The 24,600-nt window shown below is 44.5% G+C and overlaps 1 protein-coding gene across 1 annotated transcript; it reads right to left on the bottom strand.

The window, feature by feature from the left end:
• Window positions 1–1,538: 1,538 nt before the first annotated feature.
• On the bottom strand, window positions 1,539–23,373 carry HRASLS5 (HRAS like suppressor family member 5). The gene is made up of 6 exons (XM_027531170.1): window positions 23,060–23,373; window positions 21,772–21,865; window positions 20,213–20,321; window positions 5,552–5,660; window positions 2,740–3,002; window positions 1,539–2,198 (listed from the first exon to the last, which is right to left on the bottom strand). The coding sequence occupies exons 1-6, from the start codon at window positions 23,310–23,312 to the stop codon at window positions 2,106–2,108; spliced, it is 921 nt and encodes a 306-aa protein (XP_027386971.1). The 5' UTR covers window positions 23,313–23,373; the 3' UTR covers window positions 1,539–2,105.
• Between the last annotated feature and the right edge of the window lie 1,227 nt (window positions 23,374–24,600).

Genomic DNA, 24,600 nt, shown 5'->3' with positions numbered 1-24,600 from the left:
GTTCAATCTCTGGGTTGGGAAGATGCCTGGAGAAGGAAATGGCAACCCACTCCAGTATTCTTGCCTGGAGAACCCCATGGACAGAAGAGCCTAGCAAGCTATAGTCAAATGGGGTTGCAAAGAGTTGGACACAACGGAGTGCTCACACACACACACACACACACACACTCACACGGGGGTCCCATTCAAAGTAGAGTTCTTTTTACCTTAGAATGCAGCAACTGCTACAAGTTTTTAATGACACTTTAAGAAACTCTCCCCTCCTCATCTGCAAAGTGTGAAGAGTGCCTCCTAGAGCTCACGACTTTATGGACAGCTTGGAAGCAGGGGGAGCCCACTGTCCAGTAGGTGGTCTCCAACCCATGCTCCACTGTGTCTTGCATCCCTCCAACCATCTCAGAACTACTCACTTCCATCCCAGACCACCACTCCTGGGTTCAGACAAAGGTGGGCAGAGCCAGGGCTTGACACAGGGCAGACATTCCAACATGCTTGTTGGGTGAACTGAGTGAACATAAGCCCTGAAGATACTTCTGAGGGTCTCCGCCCCATCTAGTACAAACCAGAAAGGACCCAGGGAAGTGTCTTTCTGTTCCGAACATAAGCAAGAAATAGATAAGTGCCTTATTTCAAAGTTACTAAATACATCCTGGCGCGAGAGAGTTGTTTGTTAATCAAACAACACCCTGTTCCCTTGATTAATGATTAATATGGTCTGTGAGTTCAAAGTGACCTTCAGAGCAAAAGGTTTACTAATCTATCACTGAGTTCATTCAAAGCTAAAATTTATACACTATAACCCTGGCACTTGGGTTCTCCTCTAAAGGAAGTCTCCAACCTCGACCTATCATGAATAGAGAGACTGAAGGGAGGGATACTGGGAACTCCGGTGATGTCGGGGAGTAGGGAGGAGGAGATGGCAGCAGGGGCAACGACTTTATCCTAGTTGTGATTCACAGAGATGGGGGCGAGCTCCACTCACCAGCACCTGAAACTGTTGTGCAAAGAGAGAGAGGCCCTTCACGCAGGGCAGAGGGGAATCAATCAAAGACACACATCCAGACTCCAAAATCTAGGAGACAGGAGGAGTCAGTCAAGCTTGGGTGGCTAAGAACAGAGCAGGGGAAACTGAATGGTTTCACCACAGGTCTATTTCTTCCAAACGGGAGAAAGACTCACAGAAGATCCTAACGGACCTGATCTGAGATGCTCTGGGGGCTCCATCCCCCTCTTCCAAACTCTCATGCTTCCTAGGCATTTTGAGTCCTTCTCTGGCTTTCTGGGGTGGCTTCAACTCTCTGCTAGCACTGACAATCTCCAGCCATCATTTTAGCTTTACTGTCATGGCCACATTCTTCAAAGCACAAAAATCACTCCTTTCTCTCCCTCATTCACACCAAAGTCCATTGATTAAATTATTTTAAATATTCCTCTGAAACTGGTGAAGATGGAAATTTCTAAATTTTCTAGTGCTTATGAGGCAGAAAATGCAAGATAACTGGTCTCGTCAATTAAACTTAACATTGGGACACTTTTTAGACAATAAAGAATAAAGCTGATGTATAATTTTAAAAGAAAATATTTCTTGGGAAACCTGCTTCTGGATGAAGGCACAGTTGGCCCTGAGCAGTGAGGTTTACAGGTTTCCTTAAAGGCTTCCTCCCCTGAACCACTCTGGGAGGGGTCTGAAAAGGGCAGTAAAGAGAACTTCTGAAAAGAGTTCTTTGCTCCTGGGAACATTCAGCAGATCTTCCAGGATGTTAAAAAGCATCACAGACTAGGTTCATCCTAAGAAGTAAGTAAGGCCCCTTTCCTATTAAAACAAAAAAGTTAAGATGAAGTATGTGAAAAGCTTAGCACAGTGCCTGGTGCCTAATAGATACATAACAAATATTAGGTTCTTCCCACCCTGAGAGTCCAGGGGCCTATGAGCACATATATTGGATGTATTTCTGGAGGGGCAATTGGGTACATTCTAGATTCTTCCAGAAGCTCACAATTTTCTTACAAGGGGCCAGGGAAAGAGGAAGGCAGGGGAGGGAAGGAGGCCTGGGTTCTCTTTGCCAGCTCGGCCACTCTTCCTCTGCCTGGGGTTTTCAGCACCTTCAGGCTGTCTCTGGTTTGGGTCTTATGCTGTCCACCACGGCTGAGAGCACCGCCCCTGCCGCCTTTGCTCCCTCCATCAGCACGTGCTCCACCTGCAAAGGAGACCAGCTCACAGGACCCTCGGTGAGGCTCCTAGGACCCCGCCCTGCCCCACCCCTACCTCACCACTCTCTTCAGGAACTGGCCTGCCTAGGAGGAAGCATCCCAAAGATGCTAGAGCCACGAGAGACCTGGACAAGCCAGGATTGCCTGAGATGGACATCAGAGGCAGGGGGAGCCCTTTCCTCCAGGAGGCAACCTGGGCTCCTAGTTCTCTTCCTCTCCCAGAGCCATTCAGCCCAGGATCTGCCTACAGTCAGAAGGGCACAGCCACTGAGTCCCTTATTCTACATACAGGGAGTCTGAGAGGTGGGGAGGGGAGCTCCCTTGGACACAGTCACACAGGGATCAGTTTCAAACAGACCTGGGCTTAGGTCTCCTGAATGCCCGGTCCAGGCTCCTTGGGAGGACCTCCTATCACCCCCTTGCTCCCTGGCATCTTCTTTTTTGCTCGTGAGACAGGAGACCCCTCACACCAGGGCCCACCGAGCCTGGAGCACTAGAGCAAGGACTCCCAAGAGTGGAATGCCACACCTGCTGGCTCCTGGGCACGCCGTATCTCAGGTCATTGACAAAGTGCTCGCAGTTCCCCTCGATCAGGCTGTACTGCACAATCTTATTGATCATCTTTTTTGTCCGCTGGATGATCTTGTCCACAGGCAGGGGCAGGTACGTCCCATCCAGCTTGTTGTTGACCTTCCAGGAGCAGCCATGCAGCACATCCTCCAGATGACTGTATTTCACCACCGCCCGGTTGCTGAAGACAGAAGTGATGCTGCCAGCCTCAAAGTCCTCACCTGGCGGCCAAAGACAAGCCAAAGTTGGGAGCTGTAAGGGGCCATGGTACAGAGCCACCGGCTCACTCCAGGGGCTGGGTGAATGGCTTCTTTTAGGGCCCCAGTTTCACTGTCTCTAAAAGGCACAACAGAATGCAGAGTTGGGCTAAATGAAATGCAAAGGGCCAGCTTCCCCAAGAAAACTTCTGTCCTGTTTTCTGCACTCCCCACTTTCAGCCCTCACAGAAATCTTTCTCACCAAGCTCTGGAAACACCTTATGGTGTGGTCCCAGATTCCATTCTGTGTACTGATTCGACCAAGTCCTAGGACTGGAATCTTGCTTTCCTTACCAGAACCAGGGTGACAAGCACCCTTACATGTAAGAGTCGTTGACTCCTGGGGGAAGGATTATGGCTTCCTGCCAGGCCTCCCCCTGCTGCCCCTGCAGGGGTGCAGGTGAAGCCAAGAGGCCACGCAGACAGGACTCTAGGTGGGACCCATTCCAACTAGCTTCCACCCAAAGCCATTCTCCCTTTCTCTCCACTCAAGTATTAGGATTCTCCTTGAGGGTTTATTTAAAATCAGGGTTCCACAGCTTTGAAAAAAGAAACATTTGAAGCTGCTGTATTATCATACTCAGTCCTTAGAGGAGAGCCTCAGAGAGGGTCAGAAACCTGCTCAAGGCCAGGTAAGTGGCAATTTAATACAGGACTGTTTTCCTGCTACAACCATATGGGTATGCAAACATGGGAACCCTCCCCCGCTGTAAGTTGTGTGAGTGCAAGAAATGTCCCATTTCCTTTGCGAAGCATTTGAAGTCTATCTGCTGATTTCACAAAAGCTGGCAGTAGGCAATTCAGTTTTAGGCAACAAAGATGGCAGAATTCATTTTTAGAGGAAGATCTGATGGGGAGGGTAGGGACATAACTGTTAATTTATCCTATAACAACTCTGGTTATACCAGAAGAAGTTTCCTGGATTTAGCCTGGAAAGGAGAGGGGAGATGAATGCGATGTGAAATAATTTTTCATTTTTCACATAGGCATCCAGACAGGAAGTGGGACAGGCAGTCAGATGAGTGGGGAAGCAAAGCAGAAGAGAGGGACTCTACTTTACAGAAAGGTCCCAGCCAGGTGAGAGGCTGAGGCAACCGAAGGGGACAGGACACGGGCAGGAGAGCCATGACCAAGGTGTTCAGTTCAGTTCAGTCGCTCAGTCATGTCCGACTCTTTGCGACCCCATGGACTGCAGCATGCCAGAGCTCCCTGTCCATCCCAACTCCCAGAGTCCACTCAAACTCATGTCCATCGAGGCGGTGTGATCAAGGTGTGGCCACAGGCATTTGGTATCAGTGCCCTTTTGTAATCTCAACTTGAACAGGCAGTACTTGCACAGGAGGCAAAATTCCAGAGGCGTCCAAGATTACACAGTACAGCCCCATGCCTCTCCATCTTCCAGCTCCCCCAGGTTCCATCTCCTGAGGATACCATGTGACCAGCGGTTCTAGATGTCCAGTTTTAAGCTGTTTCACATTCCATGCTGTTATCTTCTACTATCACCACTTCCACCCGCATCAAACCTCAACTAAAGTTTAATTAGTCACCTGTTTAATCTCAGCCCTGTGCTCATGCTGAAGTGAAAGGAGAACAGTGTCCACACTGAGGGTGAAGCCACCTGGGATGGGTTGGAAAAGCAGGGAGACCCGGTGAGGGTGGAGCTGCCAAAGGTAACCAGGAAGCCGGAAATAGCATTTGGGGACAACAGGAAGCAAGTGGGCAATCAGAATGTATAAACATCTGCACCCCTCCCAGGGAATCCTCAGAAATAGAGGAAGATCTTGAACCAAGTTGTGTTCAAGATGGACTGGAAGCCCCCAGGCTTACCTGTCCATGAAATTTTTCAGGCAAGAATACTGGAGTGGGGTGCTATTTCCATCTCTGAGGGATCTTCCTAACCCAGGGATCAAACCTGTATCTCCTGCTTGGCATACAGGTTCTTTACTATTGAGCCACCTGACATTTCTATTTTAAAAGAAAGGGTGGTCTAGGCGGTCAGGGAACTGAGGGATGTTCTTCACACTTGCATCTGTCTTAGGGCTGGTCACTCAGTGGTTTTTGATGGACAGAGACCAAGCTCAATCACACAGTAAATTAAGGTCCAGTCATGCTTCTGGTGTTTTATTGCTGAAGTAAGGTAGCAGCTGAGGGACACAATAATTAACTGTCCCTTTTATGCTGCTAACTTCAATATCAATATTTCAATAGAGCAGTGGTCCCCAACCTTTTGGCACCAGGGACCATTCTCATGGAAGACAATTTTTCCATGGGTCAGGACAGGATGGTTTCGGGATGATTCAAGCACATTAAATTTACTGTGCACTTTATTTCTGTTATTATCACATTGTGACAATTTGGAAATGTGAGCGATGGGGAGCCACTGCAAATACAGATGAAGCTTCACTCACTGGCCTGCCACTCACCTCCTACCGTACTGCCCAGTTCCTAACAGGCCAAGGACCTGAACTGGTCCATGACCCAGGGGATCACTGCAATAGAGTATCCACTCTTACTTGGGGGAGCCAGGTGAACCACACAGTCATCTTCCACATAGATGGCCCAGTGCTCATAGCCAATCCGAAAAATCTCAATCAGGTCTCCAGGTCTGGGTTTTGGTTTATCCTATGACGGAAAAACAAAATAAAATGAGACTTCATGTGCCCAAGGAACTCCAGAGATCCTGTTTGGGGAGCAGCTACAACTCAGTGTGAAGACACTGCCTTTCATCACATTTCAGAAACCCAGGCTGCAAAAGGATCTCTCCACACGAATGACTGAAGGACCCACCCATTCCTGCCACCACCCTCATTATTAAAGCCACAGAAGCTGACAGTGCCAGCTCCAAATGCACAGCTCCACATGCACATACGCCCTTCAGTAAGTGATGGAACTCCTGTACACTTTCTCCTTGACGCTGTTCAGTTCAGTTTAGTCGCTCAGTCGTGTCCAACTCTTTGCGACCCCATGAATTGCAGCATGCCAGGTTTCCCTGTCCATCACCAACTCCCAGAGTTCACTCAAACTCATGTCCATCGAGTCAGTGATGCCATCCAGCCATCTCATCCTCTGTCATCCCTTTCTCCTCCTGCCCCCAATCCCTCCCACCATCAGGGTCTTTTCCAGTGAGTCAACTCTTCGCCTGAGGGGGCCAACGTACTGGAGTTTCAGCTTCAGCACCAGTCCTTCCAATGAACACCCAGGACTGATCTCCTTTACAATGGATTGGTTGGATCTCCTTGCAGTCCAAGGGACTCTCAAGAGTCTTCTCCAACACCACAGTTCAAAAGCAACAATTCTTTGGCGCTCAGCTTTCTTCACAGTCCAACTCTCACATCCATACATGACTACTGGAAAAACCATAGCCTTGACTAGATGGACCTTTGTTGACAAAGTAATGTCTCTGCTTTTTAATATGCTATCTAGGTTGGTCATAACTTCCCTTCCAAGGAGTAAGTGTCTTTTAATTTCATGGCTGCAATCACCATCTGCAGTGATTTTGGAGCCTAAAAATTTAAAGTCTGACACTGTTTCCACTGTTTGCCCATCTATTTCCCATGAAGTGATGGGACCAGATGCCATGATCTTAGTTTTCTGAATATTGAGCCTTAAGTCAACTTTTTCACTCTCCTCTTTCACTTTCATCAAGAGGCTTTTTAGTTCCTCTTCACAATCTGCCATAACAGTGGTGTCATCTGCATATCTGAGGTTACTGATATTTCTCCCGGAAATCTTGATTCCAGCTTGTGCTTTTTCCAGCCCAGAGTTTCTCATGATGCAATCTGCATATAAGTTAAATAAGCAGGGTGACAATATACAGCCTTGACAATATACTCCTTTTCCTATTTGGAATCAGTCTGTTGTTTCATGTCCAGTTCTAACTGTTGCTTCCTGACCTGCATATAAGTTTCTCAAGAGGCAGGTCAGGTGGTGTGGTATTCCCATCTCTTTCAGAACTTTCCACAGTTCATTGTGATCCACACAGTCCAATGCTTTGGCATAGTCAATAAAGCAGAAGTAGATGTTTTTCTGGAACTTTCTTGCTTTTTCAGTGATCCAGCGGATGCTGGCAATTTGATCTTTGATTCCTCTGCCTTTTCTAAAACCAGCTTGAACATCAGGAAGTTTGCGGTTCACGTATTGCTGAAGCCTGGCTTGGAGAATTTTGAGCATTGCTTTACTAGCGTGTGAGATGAGTGCAATTGTGCAGTAGTTTGAGCATTCTTTGACATTGCCTTTCCTTGGGATTGGAATGAAAACTGACCTTTTTCAGTCTTGCGCCCACTGCTGAGTTTTCCAAATTTGCTGGCATATTGAGTGCAGCACTTTCACAGCATCATCTTTTAGGATTTGAAATAGCTCAACTGGGATTCCATCACCTCCACTAGCTTTGTTCGTAGTGATGCTTTCTAAGGCCCACTTGACTTCACATTCCAGGATGTCTGGCTCTAGGTGAGTGATCACACCAACGTGATTATCTGGGTCGTGAAGATCTTTTTTGTACAGTTTTTCTGTGTATTCTTGCCACCTCTTCTTCATATCTTCTGCTTCTGTTAGGTCCATACCATTTCTGTCCTTTATCGAGCCCATCTTTGCATGAAATGTTCCCTTGGTATCTCTAATTTTCTTGAAGAGATCTCTAGTCTTTCCCATTCTGTTGTTTCCCTCTATTTCTTTGCATTGATCACTGAGGAAGGCTTTCTTATCTCTCCTTGCTATTCTTTGGAACTCTGCATTCAGATGCTTATATCTTTCCTTTTCTCCTTTGCTTTTCACTTCTCTTTTCACAGCTATTTGTAAGGCCTCTTCAGACAGCCATTTGGCTTTTTTGCATTTCTTTTTATTGGGGATGGTCTTGATCCCTGTCTCCTGTACAATGTCATGAACCTCAGTCCATAGTTCATCAGGCATTCTGTCTATCAGATCTAGTCCCTTAAACCTAGTTCTCACTTCCACTGTATAATCATAAGGGATTTGATTTAGGTCATACCTGAATGGTCTAGTGGTTTTCCCTACTTTCTTCAATTTAAGTCTGAATTTGACAATAACGAGTTCATGATCAGAGCCACAGTCAGCTCCCGGTCTTGTTTTTACTGATGGTATAGAGCTTCTCCATCTTTGGCTACAGAGAATATAATCAATCTGATTTCAGTGTTGACCATCTGGTAATGTCCATGTGTAGAGTCTTCTCTTGCATTGTTGGAAGAGGGTTTGTGCTATGACCAGTGTGTTCTCTTGGCAAAACTCTATTAGCCTTTGCCCTGCTTCATTCTGTACTCCAAGGCCAAATTTGCCTGTTACTCCAGATGTTTCTTGACTTCCTACTTTTGCATTCCAGTCTCCTATAATGAAAAGGACATCTTTTTTGGATGTTAGTTCTAAAAGGTCTTGTAGGTCTTCATAGAACCTTTCAACTTCAGCTTCTTCAGCATTACTGGTTGGGGCATAGGCTTGGATTACCATGATATTGAATGGTTTGCCTTGGAAACAAACAGAGACCATTCTGTCATTTTTGAGATTGCATCCAAGTACTGCATTTCGGACTCTTTTGTTGACCATGATGGCTACTCCATTTCTCCTAAAGGACTCCTGCCCGCAGTAGTAGATATAATGGTCATCTGAGTTAAATTCACCCATTCCAGTCCATTTTAGTTTGCTGATTCCTAGAATGTCGACGTTCACTCTTGCTATCTCCTGTTTGACCACTTCCAATTTGCCTTGATTCATGGACCTGACATTCCAGGTTCCTATGCAATATTGCTCTTTACAGCATCAGACCTTGCTTCTATCACCAGTCACATCCACAGCTATGTATTGTTTTTGCTTTGGCTCCATCCCTTCATTCTTTCTGGAGTTATTTCTCCACTGATCTCCAGTAGCATACTGGGCACTTACCAACCTGGGGAGTTCCTCTTTCAGTATCCTATCATTTTGCCTTTTCATATTGTTCATGGGGTTCTCAAGGCAAGAATACTGAAGTGGTTTGCCATTCTGTTCTCCAGTGGACCACATTCTGTCAGACCTCTCCACCATGACCCATCCGTCCTGAGTTAGGGTGAGCATCATGCAAACTTTTTCAATAGAGGGCTCTAGAGAGACATTGCAAGAAGAAGGGGATCTCCTGCAGGTTCTGGCTTTGTTACACCAAACTCTTAATTCTTGGGATAAATCTCACTTAGTAATGATGTATAATCCTTGGCATCACTGACTCAATGTACATGAGTTTGGGTGAACTCTGGGAGTTGGTGATGGACAGGGAGGCCTGGTGTGCTGCGATTCATGGGGTCACAAAGAGTCGGACATGACTGAGTGGCTGAACTGAACTGAACTGAAATTCAGTTTGCTAATATTTTGTGGAGGACTTTTACATCTATATTCATAAGGTCTGTAATTCTTTTCTTTGCCTAATTTTAATATCAGGGTACTTTATTATTGGGTAACACTGACCTCAGAATGATTTGGGAAGCTTTCCCTCCTCTATTTTTTAGAGTTTATGAGGGATTGGCAACTTTTCTTTTTTAGAGATATAGTAGAATTCTCAAGTCAAGCCATCTGGTCCTGAGTTTTTCCTTGTGAAAAGATCTTTTATTTACAAATTCAATTTATTTGTTGTAGGTCTGTTCAGATTTTCAAATTATTCCTGAGCCAGTTTTGTAATCTGTGTCTTTCTAGGAGTTTGTTCATTTCATGTATGTTTTCTAATTTATTAGTATAAAGTTGTCCATAGTATTCCTTTACTATCCTTTTAATTTCTGCAAGATTGGTAACAAGCTCCCTCTTTCAGTGTTGATTTTGGTAATTTGAGTTTTCTCTCTTTTTCTCTTGGTCAATGAATGTAGCAAAAGTTTTGCCCATTTTGTTTATCATCTCAGAGAAACAACATATGGCTTCCTTCTACTTGCTTTGAGTTTAGCTTGCTTTCTTTTTTCCAGTTTATCAAGGTAAGAACTTGGATTCTTGATTTGAAATCTCTCTTCTTTTTTAATATAGGCATTTATAGATTATATAAAGCACTGCTTTAACTACATATAAAATTTGATGTGTTGCTTTCATTTTTATTCAACTGAAAATATCTTCTAATTTGTATATTTTTATTTCACCCATGGATTATTTAGAAGTATGTTTTTTAGTTTCCAAATACATATTTCCCAAATTTCATTGTTATTGATTTCTAGTTTAATTTCATGTGAACAAAGAAATATTTTGTATGATTTCAATCCCTTTAAATTTGCTGAGACTTGCTTTATGGCCTAGAATATGATCTATCTTGGGGAATATTCAAGTCTGCTTAAGAAGAATATGTGTTCTATTTTTGAGTAGACTACTCTGTAAAAGTCAGTTAAGTTGATTAATATCATTGTTCAAATCTTCTATATGCTCACTGATTTTCTGTCCAGTTTTTCTATCCAATATTGAGAGTAGAGTATTTAAGTCCTCGACTATTATTTCTGAATTGCCTATTTCTCTCTTCAATTCTGTCAGCTTTTCTTCCTGAATTCGGGGCTTATATTGTTAATACGTGTTTACAATTGTTATATCTTTCTGATGAATTAGCCTTTTATCATCAAAACTGTTCCTCTCCTTAATAAAATTCCTTCTCTTAAAAGTCTATTTTTTTTTAAATATTAGTATAACCACTCCAGCTGTGATTCTGCTTGCATCTTTCTACATCCAACCTATTTATGATCTTAAATCTAAAGAGTGCCTCCTGGGAATTCCCTGGTGGTCCACTGGTTAGGACTCAGCACTTTCACTGCCATGACCCAGGTTTAATTCCTGATCAGGGAACTAAGATCCTGTAAGCCATGCAGCCAAAATAATAAATAAATAGCTTGTCTCTTGTAGGTGGCCTGTAACTGGATCTTGTATTGGCAAGTCAGATGATCCTTTTTTGGACTGTTTGAGTCACAAACCGCTGTGAAACTGTGGATTCAAATTCCCATCTGGAGTCCTTGATCTAATACAAGCTCCATGACTTTAAAATTAGTTAGAATAAAAGCTAAAATATATATATATTTATATTCCTTTACAATAATAACCTATGTAATTACCTTTACTGGTGCTTTGTATTTCTTCATGTAGATTAGTTACTGTCTGGTGTGACTTCCTTTCAGCCTGAAGAACTTTCTTTGCTACTCCCTTTCAGGCAAGTCCTCTAGCAACACTTTCTTCCAGTCTTCACTTATCTGAGACTTCACTTTATTCCACCTTCATTTTTGAAAGATAGTTTACCAGACATAGGATTTCTGGTTGACAGCTTTTTTTTTTTTTTCCTTTTGTCACTTTTCATACCCCATCCCACTGCTTTCTGGCCTCCATCATTTCTGACCAAAAAAACAGCTATCAGTTTTTTTTTTTTTTTTTTAACTTTACAATATTGTATTGGTTTTGCCATATATCAACATGAATCCGCTACAGGTATAAAATTGTGGTTCCTTTGTACGTGAGTCTTTTCTCTCTCTCTCTCGCTCTCTCTCTCTCTCTCTCTCTCTCTCTCTCTCTCTCGGCTTTCAAGATGTTTCAACTGTTTTGATTCTGATTCCCCCAAAGCTGGTGGTTGCTGCTATTTGTTTGTTTGTTTAAAGGGCTGCCTGGGTTAATTCTGCAATGTCTGTTTCCCTCACAGTATTCAACCCTGGTGTATCTGCTCCAGTTTTGTTTTGTTTTCTTGCTTTTATTTTTAAGCCTGACGTGGGCAGTGACTGGTCAGAGGCTGACACACCTCTTGGGCCAATAAGGCATCACTTTTGTCCTATGGAGCTTGGTGTGGTTTGGAGAATTCATTCAAGGTTTTAAAGTTGAAAAGTCTGTGAGCTGTCATTTAATACTTTCTGCATTCACAAGGCCTCATGCTCCTCCAGGAATGGAAGGACAGGCCCCTCCAGTGTTTCCTGAATGTGTGTGCAGCCTATGCACCCCTTCCAGACCAGTACCTTTTCTAGGCCCTCTTTAACTGTCTCAGTACCTGCATTTCTGTATTAAATTTCTGGCTGGTCTGTTAATCTATCGCTTGTCCCAACAAATACTGCAACCTCAAACTAGCTGCAATTTTGGCCTTCCATGATGTCTGTCACTTAGGTAACTATTGTTTTCAACAACATCCATCCCTGGGCATGGAATTTTCCACATTCTGCTTCAAATAAAGTTTCCCTCTGTGGCCACTGCCAGTCCTCCTGGCATGTCCCACCCACTTTCCCACCACAGAGCTGGGGAAGGTAGGGGATGGAGGGCATACTAAGACACTACAGATCTCCATTGTTCTGAGATTCCAGGGTTAGACTTTCTTGATTTAATGCGTATCAATTTACTGTATGCTTTTGGTCAAATTCCAGAATTTTCTTTATTTATTGGTTGTGCTGGGTCTTTGTTGCTTCACAGGTTTTTCTCTAGTTGCAGCAAGCAGGGGCCACTCCTCCTTGTGGTGTGCAGGCTTCTTATTGTGGTGGCTTCTCTCGTTGCTGAGCATGGGCTCTAGGGAGGGTGGCTTCAGTAGTTGCTGTTCCCAGGCTCTGGAGCACAGGCTCAATAGTTGCAGCACACGGGCTTAGTTGCTCCACAGCATGTGGGATCCTCCTGGACCAGGGATTGAGCATGCGTCTCCTGCATTGGCAGGCAGGTTCTTTACTACTGGGCCACCAGGGAAGCCCCAGAGTGTTTAAATCATTGTATTTGACAGTTTCATCCAGCTTTATTTTTGCTATTTGGGGAGATTTTCTGAGATCCTCAGCCATTTCAGAAGTCCTGACCACTTGAGGGAATGAATTTTTATGGGCACAAAGCATACCACTGACTCAGCAATACTACATGGAAGAAATTGTGGCCAAGAAAGATGAAGTGCTTGCCAAAGTCCTTTGCAAGTCAGCTGGCAGAGCTAGGACCAAAACCAGGCTTCTACCCCCTGGCAAAACTAACTCCTGCCTGAAAGAGAAAGTACAATAGCAACTTAGTTCCCACTAGAGGGCGCCCCAAACCAGCCTTCCCATGTGGACCCTGAAATCGCTATCCTTGCTGAATTTTCCTGGAATAACTGCCATTAGGGAGACAGAACAATTTATTCTGATGTTAGTCTAAGCCAGAAAAAAAAAATGAAAATAAATCCAAATGCTGGCCATCAAGGATGTTTAACAAGCTTGGTACAAGAAACAGAAAGTTTCAGCACTGAGGGAAGTGGATTTTAGAATTGTAACCTACCTGCAACATTGCCACTGGATAAGGGTTGTTGCTGTTCAGTTGCTAATTCATGTCTGACTCTTTGCCACCCCATGGACTGCAGCACTCCAGGCTTACCTGTCCTTTACTATTTCCCTGAGTTTGCTCAAACTCATGTCCATTGAATTAGTGACGCCATTCAACTAATTCATCCTCTGTCATCCCCTTCATCTCCTGCCCTCAGTCTTCCCCAGGATCAGCACCTTGTCCCCAGCATCAGATGGCCAAAGGATTATATCAGATGGCCAAAGGATTGTAGTTTCAGCTTCAGCACCAGTCCTTCCAGTGAATAATCAAGGTTGAATATTCTGAATGAATTGACTGGTTTGATTTCCTTGCAGTCCAAGGGACTCTCAAGAGTCTTCTCCAGCACCACAATTCAAAAGCATCAATTCTTTGGCACTCAGCCTTCTTTACGGTTCAACTCTCATATCCATCCATGACTACTGGAAAAACTATAGCTTTGACTATACAGACCTTTGTTGGCAAAATGATGTCTCTGCTTCTTAATATGCTGTCTAGGTTTGTCATAGCTTTTCTTCCAAGGAGCAAGTGTCTTTTAATTTCATGGCTTTAGTCACTGTCCACAGTGATTTTGGAGCCCAAGAAAATTAAATCTGTCACTGTTTCCACATTTTCCCCATCTATTTGCCAGGAAGTGATGGGACTGTATGCCATAATCTTTGGTTTTTTGAATGTTGAGTTTTAACAGGGGTAGGAACGTGAAAACTTGAACGGAACTTACAACAGACTTAATAGTCACCTAGAGTCACCTGCTTAATAGTCATCTGCTCTCTTGCTGAAGTTTCTCCCACTATAAACTGATTGTACTGAGCTTTGGGTCTCAACTTTGGTTGCACATGGAAATCCCCTGCAGCGCTCTTAAAAATTAAGACTAATCTGGAGTATGGCCTGAGAACCAGAGTTTTAAGAGCTCCTTGGGTGATTCTAATGGCAGCCAAGGTTGTAGCCATACTGGAAGCTTTTCCAGTCTCATCCTTCCTTTATCCTTGACTTTACCTGGTCCCCAGCACTTCATGAACCTTAGGGAACCAGTCTATATTCTCCAGGTTGACCTCCAGTCCCAGCTGGTGCTCCAGTCTTCAAATCCAGATTAAGCTTTCTCTGCCCTTTTACTCTCTTTGAAATAAGATGTCACTTCAAAATCTTCCATCCATCTTGTTATTTATTTCCCTTTCACAGGCTGGCAGCCCAGCCCTGGCTCTTCTCCCAGAGATAGGCACCTGTTTAGAAAAACCAGTCTTTCATAAGGCCCCTAGATGATAAAAGTTTCTGAAAGTCTTATAACTCTGAGGGGTGATACAAGGAAGTGGGTGGAGGGCTTATTCCTGCCTACAGCAGAGGGGAGGGTTCCCTGAGGCAGGCCATTATGTATGGACAGTATCTTTTTAGTGACCAAAAGCAATGGGAAACACAAGGTAAAGTCAAAGGAACAGATTCAATATGGAGTCAAAATTGGCTCTTCCCTGTAACAATCTGTACACACGTGTTCATAAGAAGCTTTATTTGCAATAGCCAAACACTAGAAACAACCCAAATGCCCATCAATGGTGAGTGAATGAACAAATAGTGGTCTATCCATACAATGAATTACTACTTAGTAATAAAAAGAAATAAACTATTGATAACATGCAGCAACATAGATATAACTTGGAATAATTATATGAAATTATGTGAAAGGAGAGAGACACAAAAAAGCACATACAATATGATTCCATTTATGCAAGCCTCTAGAAAATGCAGACTAACACATAGCAACAGAAAGCACATCAGTTGTTGTATGGGGATGTGAGTGGAAGAGGGAGGGGTTTACAGAGGGGGACAAAGAAAGCTGTGGGAGTGATGCAGATGTGTGTGCCCCCACCAGGAATTGTACCTGCAGCCTTAGCAGTGAAAGCAGAGTCCTATCCATTGGCCTGCCAGGGAATTCCTGGTTATTCGTTATCTTGATGGTGGTGATGGTTTCATGGCTGAATACACACGTCAAATTATACCCAATTGTATACTCTGAATATATGCAGTTTATGGTATGTTGGTTATACCTCAATAACTGCTCAATAAACAGATCCATAAAGCTGTTTATAAACAATTTAAAAGGCATCATTTCAGTTCAGTCGCTCAGTCGGTCCAACTCTTTGTGACCCCATGAATCGCAGCACGCCAGGCCTCCCTGTCCATCACCAACTCCCAAAGTTCACCCAAACTCATGTGCATCAAGTTGGTGATGCCATCCAGCCATCTCATCCTCTGTCATCCCTTTCTCCTCCTGCCCCCAATCCCTCCCACCATCAGGGTCTTTTCCAATGAGTCAACTCTTCACATGAGGTGGCCAAAGTATTGGAGTTTCAGGCTCAGCATCAGTCCTTCCAATGAACATCCAGGACTGATCTCCTCTAGGATAGACTGGTTGGATCTCTTTGCAGTCCAAGGGACTCTCAAGAGTCCTCTCCAACACCACAGTTCAAAAGCATCAGTTCTTCGGCGCTCAGCTTTCTTCACAGTCCAACTCTCACATCCATACATGACCACTGTAAAAACCATAGCCTTGACTAGATGGACCTTTGTTGGCAAAGTAATATCTCTGCTTTTTAATATGCTATCTAGGTTGGTCATAACTTTCTTTCCAAAGAGTAAGTGTCTTTTAATTTCATGGCTGCAATCACCATCTGCAGTGATTTTGGAGCCTTAAAAAATAAAGTCTGACACTGTTTCCACTGTTTCCCCATCTATTTCCCATGAAGTGATGGGACCAAATGCCATGATCTTAGTTTTCTGAATGCTGAGCTTTAAGCCAACTTTTTTTTTACTTTTGTTTTTTATTGATTTTAATTGAGGGATATTTGGTTTATGGTATTGTGTTGGTTTCTGCCATACATCAGCATGAGTCACAGGTATACATATACCCTCCCCCCCCCCCCCGCTCTTGAACATCCCTCCCACCTCCCACCCCATTCAATTTTACTTTTTTTTTTTTTTGGTATTGGTTTTGCCATATATCAACTTTTTCACTCCCCTCTTTCACTTTCATCAAGAGGCTCTTTAGTTCTTCTTCACTTTCTGCCATCAGGGTGGTGTCATCTGCATATCTGAGGTTATTGATATTTCTCCCGGCAATCCTGATTCCAGCTTGTGTTTCTTCCAGCCCAGCATTTCTCATGATGTACTCTGCATATAAGTTAAATAAGCACGGTGACAATATACAGCCTTGACGCACTCCTGTCCCGATTTGGAACCAGTCTGTTGTTCCATGTCCAGTTCTAACTGTTGCTTCCTGGTTTCTCAACATCTAATCACATGGACCACAGTCTAACTCAATGAAATACTAAACCATGTAGGGCCACCCAAGACAGACAGGTCACGGTGGAGAGTTCTGACAAAACATGGTCCACTGGAGAAGGGAATGGCAAACCACTTCAGTTTTCTTGCCTTGAGAACCCCAAGAACAGTATGAAAAGCTAAAAATATAGGACACTGAAAGATGAACTCCCCAGGTCAGTAGGTGCCCAATATACTACTGGATATCAGTGGAGCAATAACTCCAGAAAGAATGAAGAGATGGAGCTAAAGCAAAAACAACACCCAGTTGTGGATGTGACTGGTGATAGAAGCAAGGTCTGATGCTGTAAAGAGCAATATTGCAGAGGAACCTGGAATATTAGGTCCATGAATCAAGGCACATTGGAAGTGGTCAAACAGGAGATGGCAAGAGTGACCATCAACATTTTAGGAATCAGAGAACTAAAATGGACTGGAATGGGTGAATTTAGCTCACACGACCTATCTACTACTGTGGGCAGGAATCCCTTAGAAGAATTGAAGTAGCCATCATAGTCAACAAAAGAGTCCAAAATGCATTACTTGGATACAATCTCAAAAACGACAGAATGACCTCTGTTCATTTCCAAGGCAAACCATTCAATATCATCTTAATCTAAGTCTATGCCCCAACCAGTAACACTGAAGAAGCTGAAGTTGAATGGTTCTATGAAGACCTACAAGACCTGTTAGAACTAAAACCCAAAAAAGGGCATCTTTTTGAATGTCCTTTTCATTACAGGGGACTAGAATGTCCCCTATAAGATGTCCTTTTCATTATAGGGGACTAGAATGCAAAAGTAGGAAGTCAAGAAACACCTGGAGTAATGGGCAAAATTGGCCCTGGAGTACGGAATGAAGCAGGGCAAAGGCAGGAGAACGCACTGGACATAGCAAACACCCTCTTCCAACAACACAAGAGAAGACTCTACACATGGACATCACCAGATGGTCAACACCAAAATCAAATTGATTATATTCTTTGCAGCCAAAGATGGAGAAGGTCTATACAGTCGGTAAAAACAGGAGCTGACTGTGGCTCAGATCATGAACTCCTTATTGCCAAATTCAGACTTAAATTGAAGAAAATAGGGAAAACCACTAGACCATTCAGGTATGACCTAAATCAAATCCCTTATGATTGCATTGGAGAAGGAAATGGCAACCCACTCCAGTGTTCTTGCCTGGAGAATCCCAGGGACGGCGGAGCCTGGTGGGCTGCCATCTATGGGGTCGCACAGAGTCAGACACGACTGAAGTGACTTAGCAGCAGCAGCAGCAGCAGCATGATTATACACTGGAAGTGAGAAATACATTTAAGGGACTAGATATGATGGACAGAGTGCCTGATGAACTATGGATGCTGGTTTATGACATTGTACAGGAGACAGGGATCAAGGCCATCCCCAAGAAATAGAAATGCAAAAAAACAAAATGGCTGTCTGAGGAGGCCTTATAAATAGCTGTGAAAAGAAGGGAAGCAAAAAGCAAAGGAGAAAAGGAAAGATATACTCATTTGAATGCAGAGTTCCAAAGAATAGCAAGGAGAGATAAGAAAGCCTTCCTCAGTGATCAATGCAAAGAAATAGAGGAAAACAACAGAATGGGAAAGACTAGAGATCTCTTCAAGAAAATTATAGATACCAAGGGAACATTTTATGCAAAGATGGGCTCAATAAAGGACACAAATGGAATGAACCTAACAGAAGCAGAAGATATTAAGAAGAGGTGGCAAGAATACACAGAAGAACTATATAAAAAAGATCTTCATGACCCAGATAACTACAATGGTGTGATCACTCACATAGAGCCAGACATCTGGAATGTGAAGTCAAGTGGGCCATAGGAAGCATCACTACGAACAAAGCTAGTGGAGGTGATGGAATTCCAGTTGAGTTATTTCAAATCCTAAAAGATGATGCTGTGAAAGTGCTGCACTTGATGTGCTAACAAATTTGGAAAACTCAGCAGTGGCCACAGGACTGGAAAATGTCAGTTTTTATTTCAATCCCAAAGAAAGGTAATGCCAAAGAATGCTTAAACTACCAGACAATTGCACTCATCTCACACTCTAGTAAAGTAATGCTCAAAATTCTCCAAGCCAGGCTTCACAATACGTGAACCGTGAACTTCCAGATGTTCAAGTTCGATTTAGAAAAGGCAGAGGAACCAAAGATCAAATTGCCAACATCTCCTGGATCGTTGAAAAAGCAAGAGAGTTCCAGAAAAACATCTACTTCTGCTTTATTGACCAGCCAAAGCCTTTGACTGTGTGGATCACAATAAACTGTGGAAAGTTCTGATAGAGATGGGAATACCAGACCACCTGACCTGCCTCTTGAGAAATCTGTATGTAGGTCAGGAAGCAACCGTTAGAACTGGACATGGAACAACAGACTGGTTCCAAACAGGAAAAGGAGTACGTCAGGCTGTATATTGTCACCCTGCTTATTTAACTTATACGCAGAGTACATCATGAGAAACTCTGGGCTGGAAGAAGCACAAGCTGGAATCAAGGTTGCCGGGAGAAAGTTCAATAACCTCAGATATGCAGATGACACCACCCTGATGGCAGAAAGTGAAGAAGAACTAAAGAACCTCTTGATGAAAGTGAAAGAGGAGAGTGAAAAAAGTTGATATATGGCAAAACCAATACAAAAAAAAAAGTAAAATTGAATGGGGTGGAAGGTGGGAGGGATGTTCAAGAGCGGGGGGGGAGGGTATATGTATACCTGTGACTCATGCTGATGTATGGCAGAAACCAACACAATACCATAAACCAAATATCCCTCAATTAAAATCAATAAAAAACAAAAGTAAAAAAAAAGTTGGCTTAAAGCTCAGCATTCAGAAAACTAAGATCATGGCATTTGGTCCCATCACTTCATGGGAAATAGATGGGGAAACAGTGGCTGACTTTATCTTTTTGAGCTCCAAAATCACTGCAGATGGTGATTGCAGCCATAAAGTTAAAAGACGCTTGCTCCTTGGAAGAAAAATTATGACCAACCTAGACAGCATATCAAAAAGCAGAGACATTACTTTGCCAACACAGGTTCGTCTAGTCAAGGCTATGGTGTTTTTTAGTCATGTATAATGTGAGAGTTGGACTATAAAGAAAGCTGAGTGTTGAAGAATTGATGCTTTTGAACTGTGGTGTTGGAGAAGACTCTTGCAAGTCCCTTGGACTGAAAGGAGATGCAACCAGCCCATCCTAAAGGATATCAGTCCTGAGTGTTCATTGGAAGGACTGATGTTGAACCTGAAACTGCAATACTTTGGCCACCTGATGCGAAGAGCTGACTCATTTGAAAAGACCCTGATGCTGGGAAACATTGAAGGGGGGAGAAGAAGGGGATGACAGAGGATGCAATGACTGGATGGCATCACCGAATAAATGGACATGAGTTTGGGTGAACTCCGGGAGTTGGTGATGGACTGGCGTGCTGCAGTCCGTGAGGTTGCAAAGAATTGGACACGACTGAGAAACTGAACTGAACTAAGCTGAAAGCATCCTTAATCAGTGTGCAGTTCAACCTGCCATGGTATAAATCAAGTAAAATACAGTATAATGTAGAGAAGTCTCCAGGAATTAAAGATATGCCTCATCTGAGAATTCCCACAGTACCCACCTCCGCTGCTTGCTTCATTAACCTGCCCGCAGTCCCAGGCTTCGGGGTTGAATTCTGCTCTGCTCTCTTCTGGTTGGGTGTGGACTCCAGGCTGACTACGGGCTTCTCCCTAAATGAATTTTGTGATCGTATAGTTAACAGAAAAACCACTACTTCACAACTATTGGAAATTCTGTATTACTTTAGAGTTACAATTTTAAGGTATCTTTCAGTTTTGAGATTCTAGGAAACATTTTGCCTATGAAATTTGTTTCTGTGATGCCATTCTGTCCTGCAAAATAATGGCTGTTTTCTGCTTTTCAGACAATTGTTTAAAATGCTAATGACAGCAATGAGTAGCTTTCAGGGGTGTTTTCCTCCCTCTAATAATCTTTTTTTGATGTTTTTAAATATCTAGACATAGCTTTTTTTTTTTTAACTTTACAATATTGTATTGGTTTTGCCATATATCAACATGCATCCACCACAGGTATACACGTGTTCCCTATCCTGAACCCTCCTCCCTCCCCATACCATTCCACATAGCTTTTTTAAAATAGTACACAATGCCTTCTAAGGAAATTCAACAAGCCTCTCCTCATCCCTTGCCCTCCCAGTCCTCCAGGCCAGAAGGGCCCCTCAACTGTTGGACTGTTTCTTCCAATAATTAGCTCCATATTTCTGAGAAAGCCTGTTGACAGCACTGTAACTGCCAGTAATGTGATAGAAATCAGTATATTTTGTCCCTTGAAGCAAAATGTTACAGGAGAGGACTGAAACTAAAGGCAAGGATATGATTTTGGGGTAGAAAAATAGAGTGAAATATATGGGGCCACAAAGACCTGAGTTTGAATCCTGGCTCTCATATTTGCTGTGCAACCTTGAGCTAGTAAACTAGTCTGTCTGAACCTCGGTTTGACTGTCTATAAACTAGAGATGCTAATATTGGTCTCACAGAGTTATCAAGAGGGTTAAATGGAAAAGCATATGTATACATCTGGCTTCTCTGGTGGCTCAAACGGTAAAGAGTCTGCCTGCAATGTAGGAGACCCAGGTTTGATCACTGGGTTCAGAATGACCACCCCCAAAATGGCTTTTTCCTGACCATCCCCAAATTTTAACTCTTCTCCAAAGGTATAGTGTATGGGAGTGATAGGGAGGAGGTGGGGCATACTCCCCATTTTCAGTATTGTTCTTCTCCAAACTTTCAGCTCTCAGAATCTTAAACAGAGACAAATGTCATGTTTCTCAAGAAAGTCAACTGTAGAAACTGGAAGATGGTTGAATCATTCATTAGTTACTGAGACCAGCGGGCAATATTGCAAGCATTCTTGGGAAGCAGTTCAGTTCTCAGGGGTCTGCAGAATGGCTAGAAACTACGACAAGGTGGCCTCTGGCCTGGCCTGCAGGTTCCAGGACTGCCCTCCCGCTGTTATCACCAGGAGCACACCAGGCTCCGTTGCTGGCAGCCTGGTTCATGCAGACACCAGCTAAGGATTTGTATTACAGAACTGTTATCAAAGTCAGTTCTTGAAAACCACCCAAAGACCCAGTCCTTCCACACAAAGAAAGAATCTTACCCCTGCTGGACACTGCTTCTGCCCTGTTCTATCGTGCCCTGCTGTGGCTTCTTGGGCAAAAGCTGGTCCAACGCCTGAGATCCCACAGATTCTTCTAATTCAAAGGAAAAAAAAATCATGTTACTGAATATTTAAACCACAACTGCCTTCTATGGGGAGTGTAATCCATGAAAGGAGGGTTGGAGTCAGGCCTTGACAGTGATGCAAAGGTGGGAGCTCTAGTCTAGCACTGAGCCCAGCTCCCAGCTCAGTTCAGTTCAGTCACTCAGTCGTGTGCAACTCTTTGCGACCCCATGAATCACAGCACGCCAGGCCTCCTTGTCCATCACCAACTCCCAGAGTTTACCCAAACTCATGTCCATCGAGTCAGTGATGCCATCCAGCCATCTCATCCTCTGTCATCCCTTTCTCCTCCTGCCCCCAATCCCTCCCACCATCAGGGTCTTTTCCAATGAGTCAACTCTTCACATGAGGTGGCCAAAGTATTGGAGTTTCAGGCTCAGCATCAGTCCTTCCAATGAACACCCAGGACTGATCTCCTTTAGGATGGACTGGTTGGATCTCCTTGCAGTCCAAGGGACTCTCAAGAGTCTTCTCCAACACCACAGTTCAAAAGCATCAATTCTTCGGCACTCAGCTTTCTTTATAGTTCAACTCTCACATCCATACATGACCACTGGAAAAACCATAGCCTTGACTAGAAATACCTTTGTTAGCCAAGTAATATCTCTGCTTTTCAATATGCTATCTAGGTTGGTCATAACTTTCCTTCCAAGGAGTAAGGATCTTTTAATTTCATGGCTGCAATCACCATCTGCAGTAATTTCGCAGCCCAAAAAAATAAAGTCTGACACTGTTTCCACTGTTTCCCCATCTATTTCCCATGAAGTGATGGGACCAGATGCCATTTTTAGCCCTCAATAAATTTTGGGATAAAGGGGGCTGTGGGACCATCCTGAAGAGGGTTCCTCCTCCAGGAAAGAGAGATTTTGGAAATCCTGGGTATGGAATTGGGGAGCGGTTGCCTCTATCCCAGATGGCAGAAGACTTGGGGTTAAACCCAATGGCAGAAGCTTCTGTGGGGCTGGAGCCGTTCTGAACTCTACCTGCCGGGCAGCAGCCGCGTCTGTTTACTTGGTAAATACTCGCGAAGGTCGCTGGATGCCTGGCCCGCTTTGATTAAATTAGTAGCCAACGACCATTCCTAACTATTCACTTATTTCCGTTAGCAAGCATCTCTAACAACGAACAAATATCTACGAGGAGAAGTGAAGGAAACCACGGTGACCTTTCTGAAGGTCCGAGGGCCTGCTGGGACCTGGAGAACGACCCCGGAAGGCTCCAGGCCCGGACGTGGCGGCTCGGTGGGGAGAAGCCCCACGCCCGCCGCGGCCTGACCGGGGCCGGGTTGGAAGTCCAGGAGCGGGCTGGGTGCCATTCGGCCCAGTACTCGCGGTTCTCAAGGCGGGCCTGACGCGGGACCGTGGGAACCTAGGGAGGCGGCGCCCGCCCTCGCCCCGGGCGGCGGGGCTCAGGCCCATCCCGCTGCTGCCGCCCCGCCGGTCCCCGGGCCTCGCAGGGGGCGACGCGCCGGGCTGGTTCCCAGACGGCGCGGGCCCGGTCGGCGGCGCGCGGGGAGGGCGGAGGGGAACGGAGCCGGCATGCGGGCGCGCAGCAAACGGCGGGGGCGCGCGGCCGGAGCGCGAGGGCGCGGTGAGCACGTGCCCGAACAGAGCGGGCACCGATCGCGAGCTTGGAGGCCCAAGAACCTGGGGGCAGAGGGATGTTGAGAGGAAAGGCCGGGAAAAGCAGCGTAGGCTATTGGTAGGATGGAAAGCAACAATCCTTTGCATAGGACTCAGAGGTGGAATCTGATGTGGTTGGAGAAGCTGAAGGTCAACGGTGCAGACAGAGGAGCAACAAATGGAGACAGGAGTTCAGGCCTGGTTGGACTTCCCTGATGGCTCAGATGGTAAAGCGTCTGTCTACAATGCGGAAGACCTGGGTTTGATCCCTGGGTAGGGAAGATTCCCTGGAGAAGGAAATGGCAACCCACTCTAGTACTCTTGCCTAGAAAATCCTATGGATGGAGGAGCCTGGTGCAGGCTACTGTCCATGGGGTCGCAAAGAGTCGGACACGACTGAGCGACTTCACTTTCACTTCAGGAGGTCTTGGAGAAGCATCTTCTTGTTTAGGAGTTAAAATCTTGGGAGATTCAGACTAGGTAGATGGACAGATAATCTTTTACATGCTTTTAATTAAATGATATACATATGTGTTATATATATATGTACATATATGTATACACACACAAAAATAATAATAGGAAACATGTAGTTTTGAAATGAGGATAAAGTTACTACCCATGAATGCACCATCCAGGGTTTCCCAGCTGGCACCAGTGGTTAAAGAATCTGCCTGCCAATCCAGGAGATGCAAGAGACACGGGTTCAGTCCCTGGATTGGGAAGATCCCCTGGAGTAGGAAATGGCAACCTTCTCCAGTATTCTTGCCTGGAAAATTCTACGGACAGAGGAGCCTGGTGGGCTACAGTCCACGGGGCTGCAGAGAGTCAGACACTGCTGAGCGACTAAGCAGCAGCCACAATACACCACCGTTGGTAAGAACGCTGCAACACAGCAATACCTAGCACAGATGCTCCTCCTGCCTGTATGATCTTCCCTTATCCTGTCTCCGGGCCTTCTCTTCACCCCCCGCCCCCCGCCCCAGAGGTTACCTCTCTCCTGTCTATCATGCTTTTGTTTTATAAAACATTGTTTAAATCTCTTCTTTGATTTCCTAACACGCTGTTTCATTTTGCTTATTTG

The sequence above is a fragment of the Bos indicus x Bos taurus genome, chromosome 29, assembly GCF_003369695.1.
Source record: "Bos indicus x Bos taurus breed Angus x Brahman F1 hybrid chromosome 29, Bos_hybrid_MaternalHap_v2.0, whole genome shotgun sequence".
Taxonomy (NCBI): domain Eukaryota; kingdom Metazoa; phylum Chordata; class Mammalia; order Artiodactyla; family Bovidae; genus Bos; species Bos indicus x Bos taurus.
This window is presented reverse-complemented; position numbering and strand designations above follow the sequence as displayed.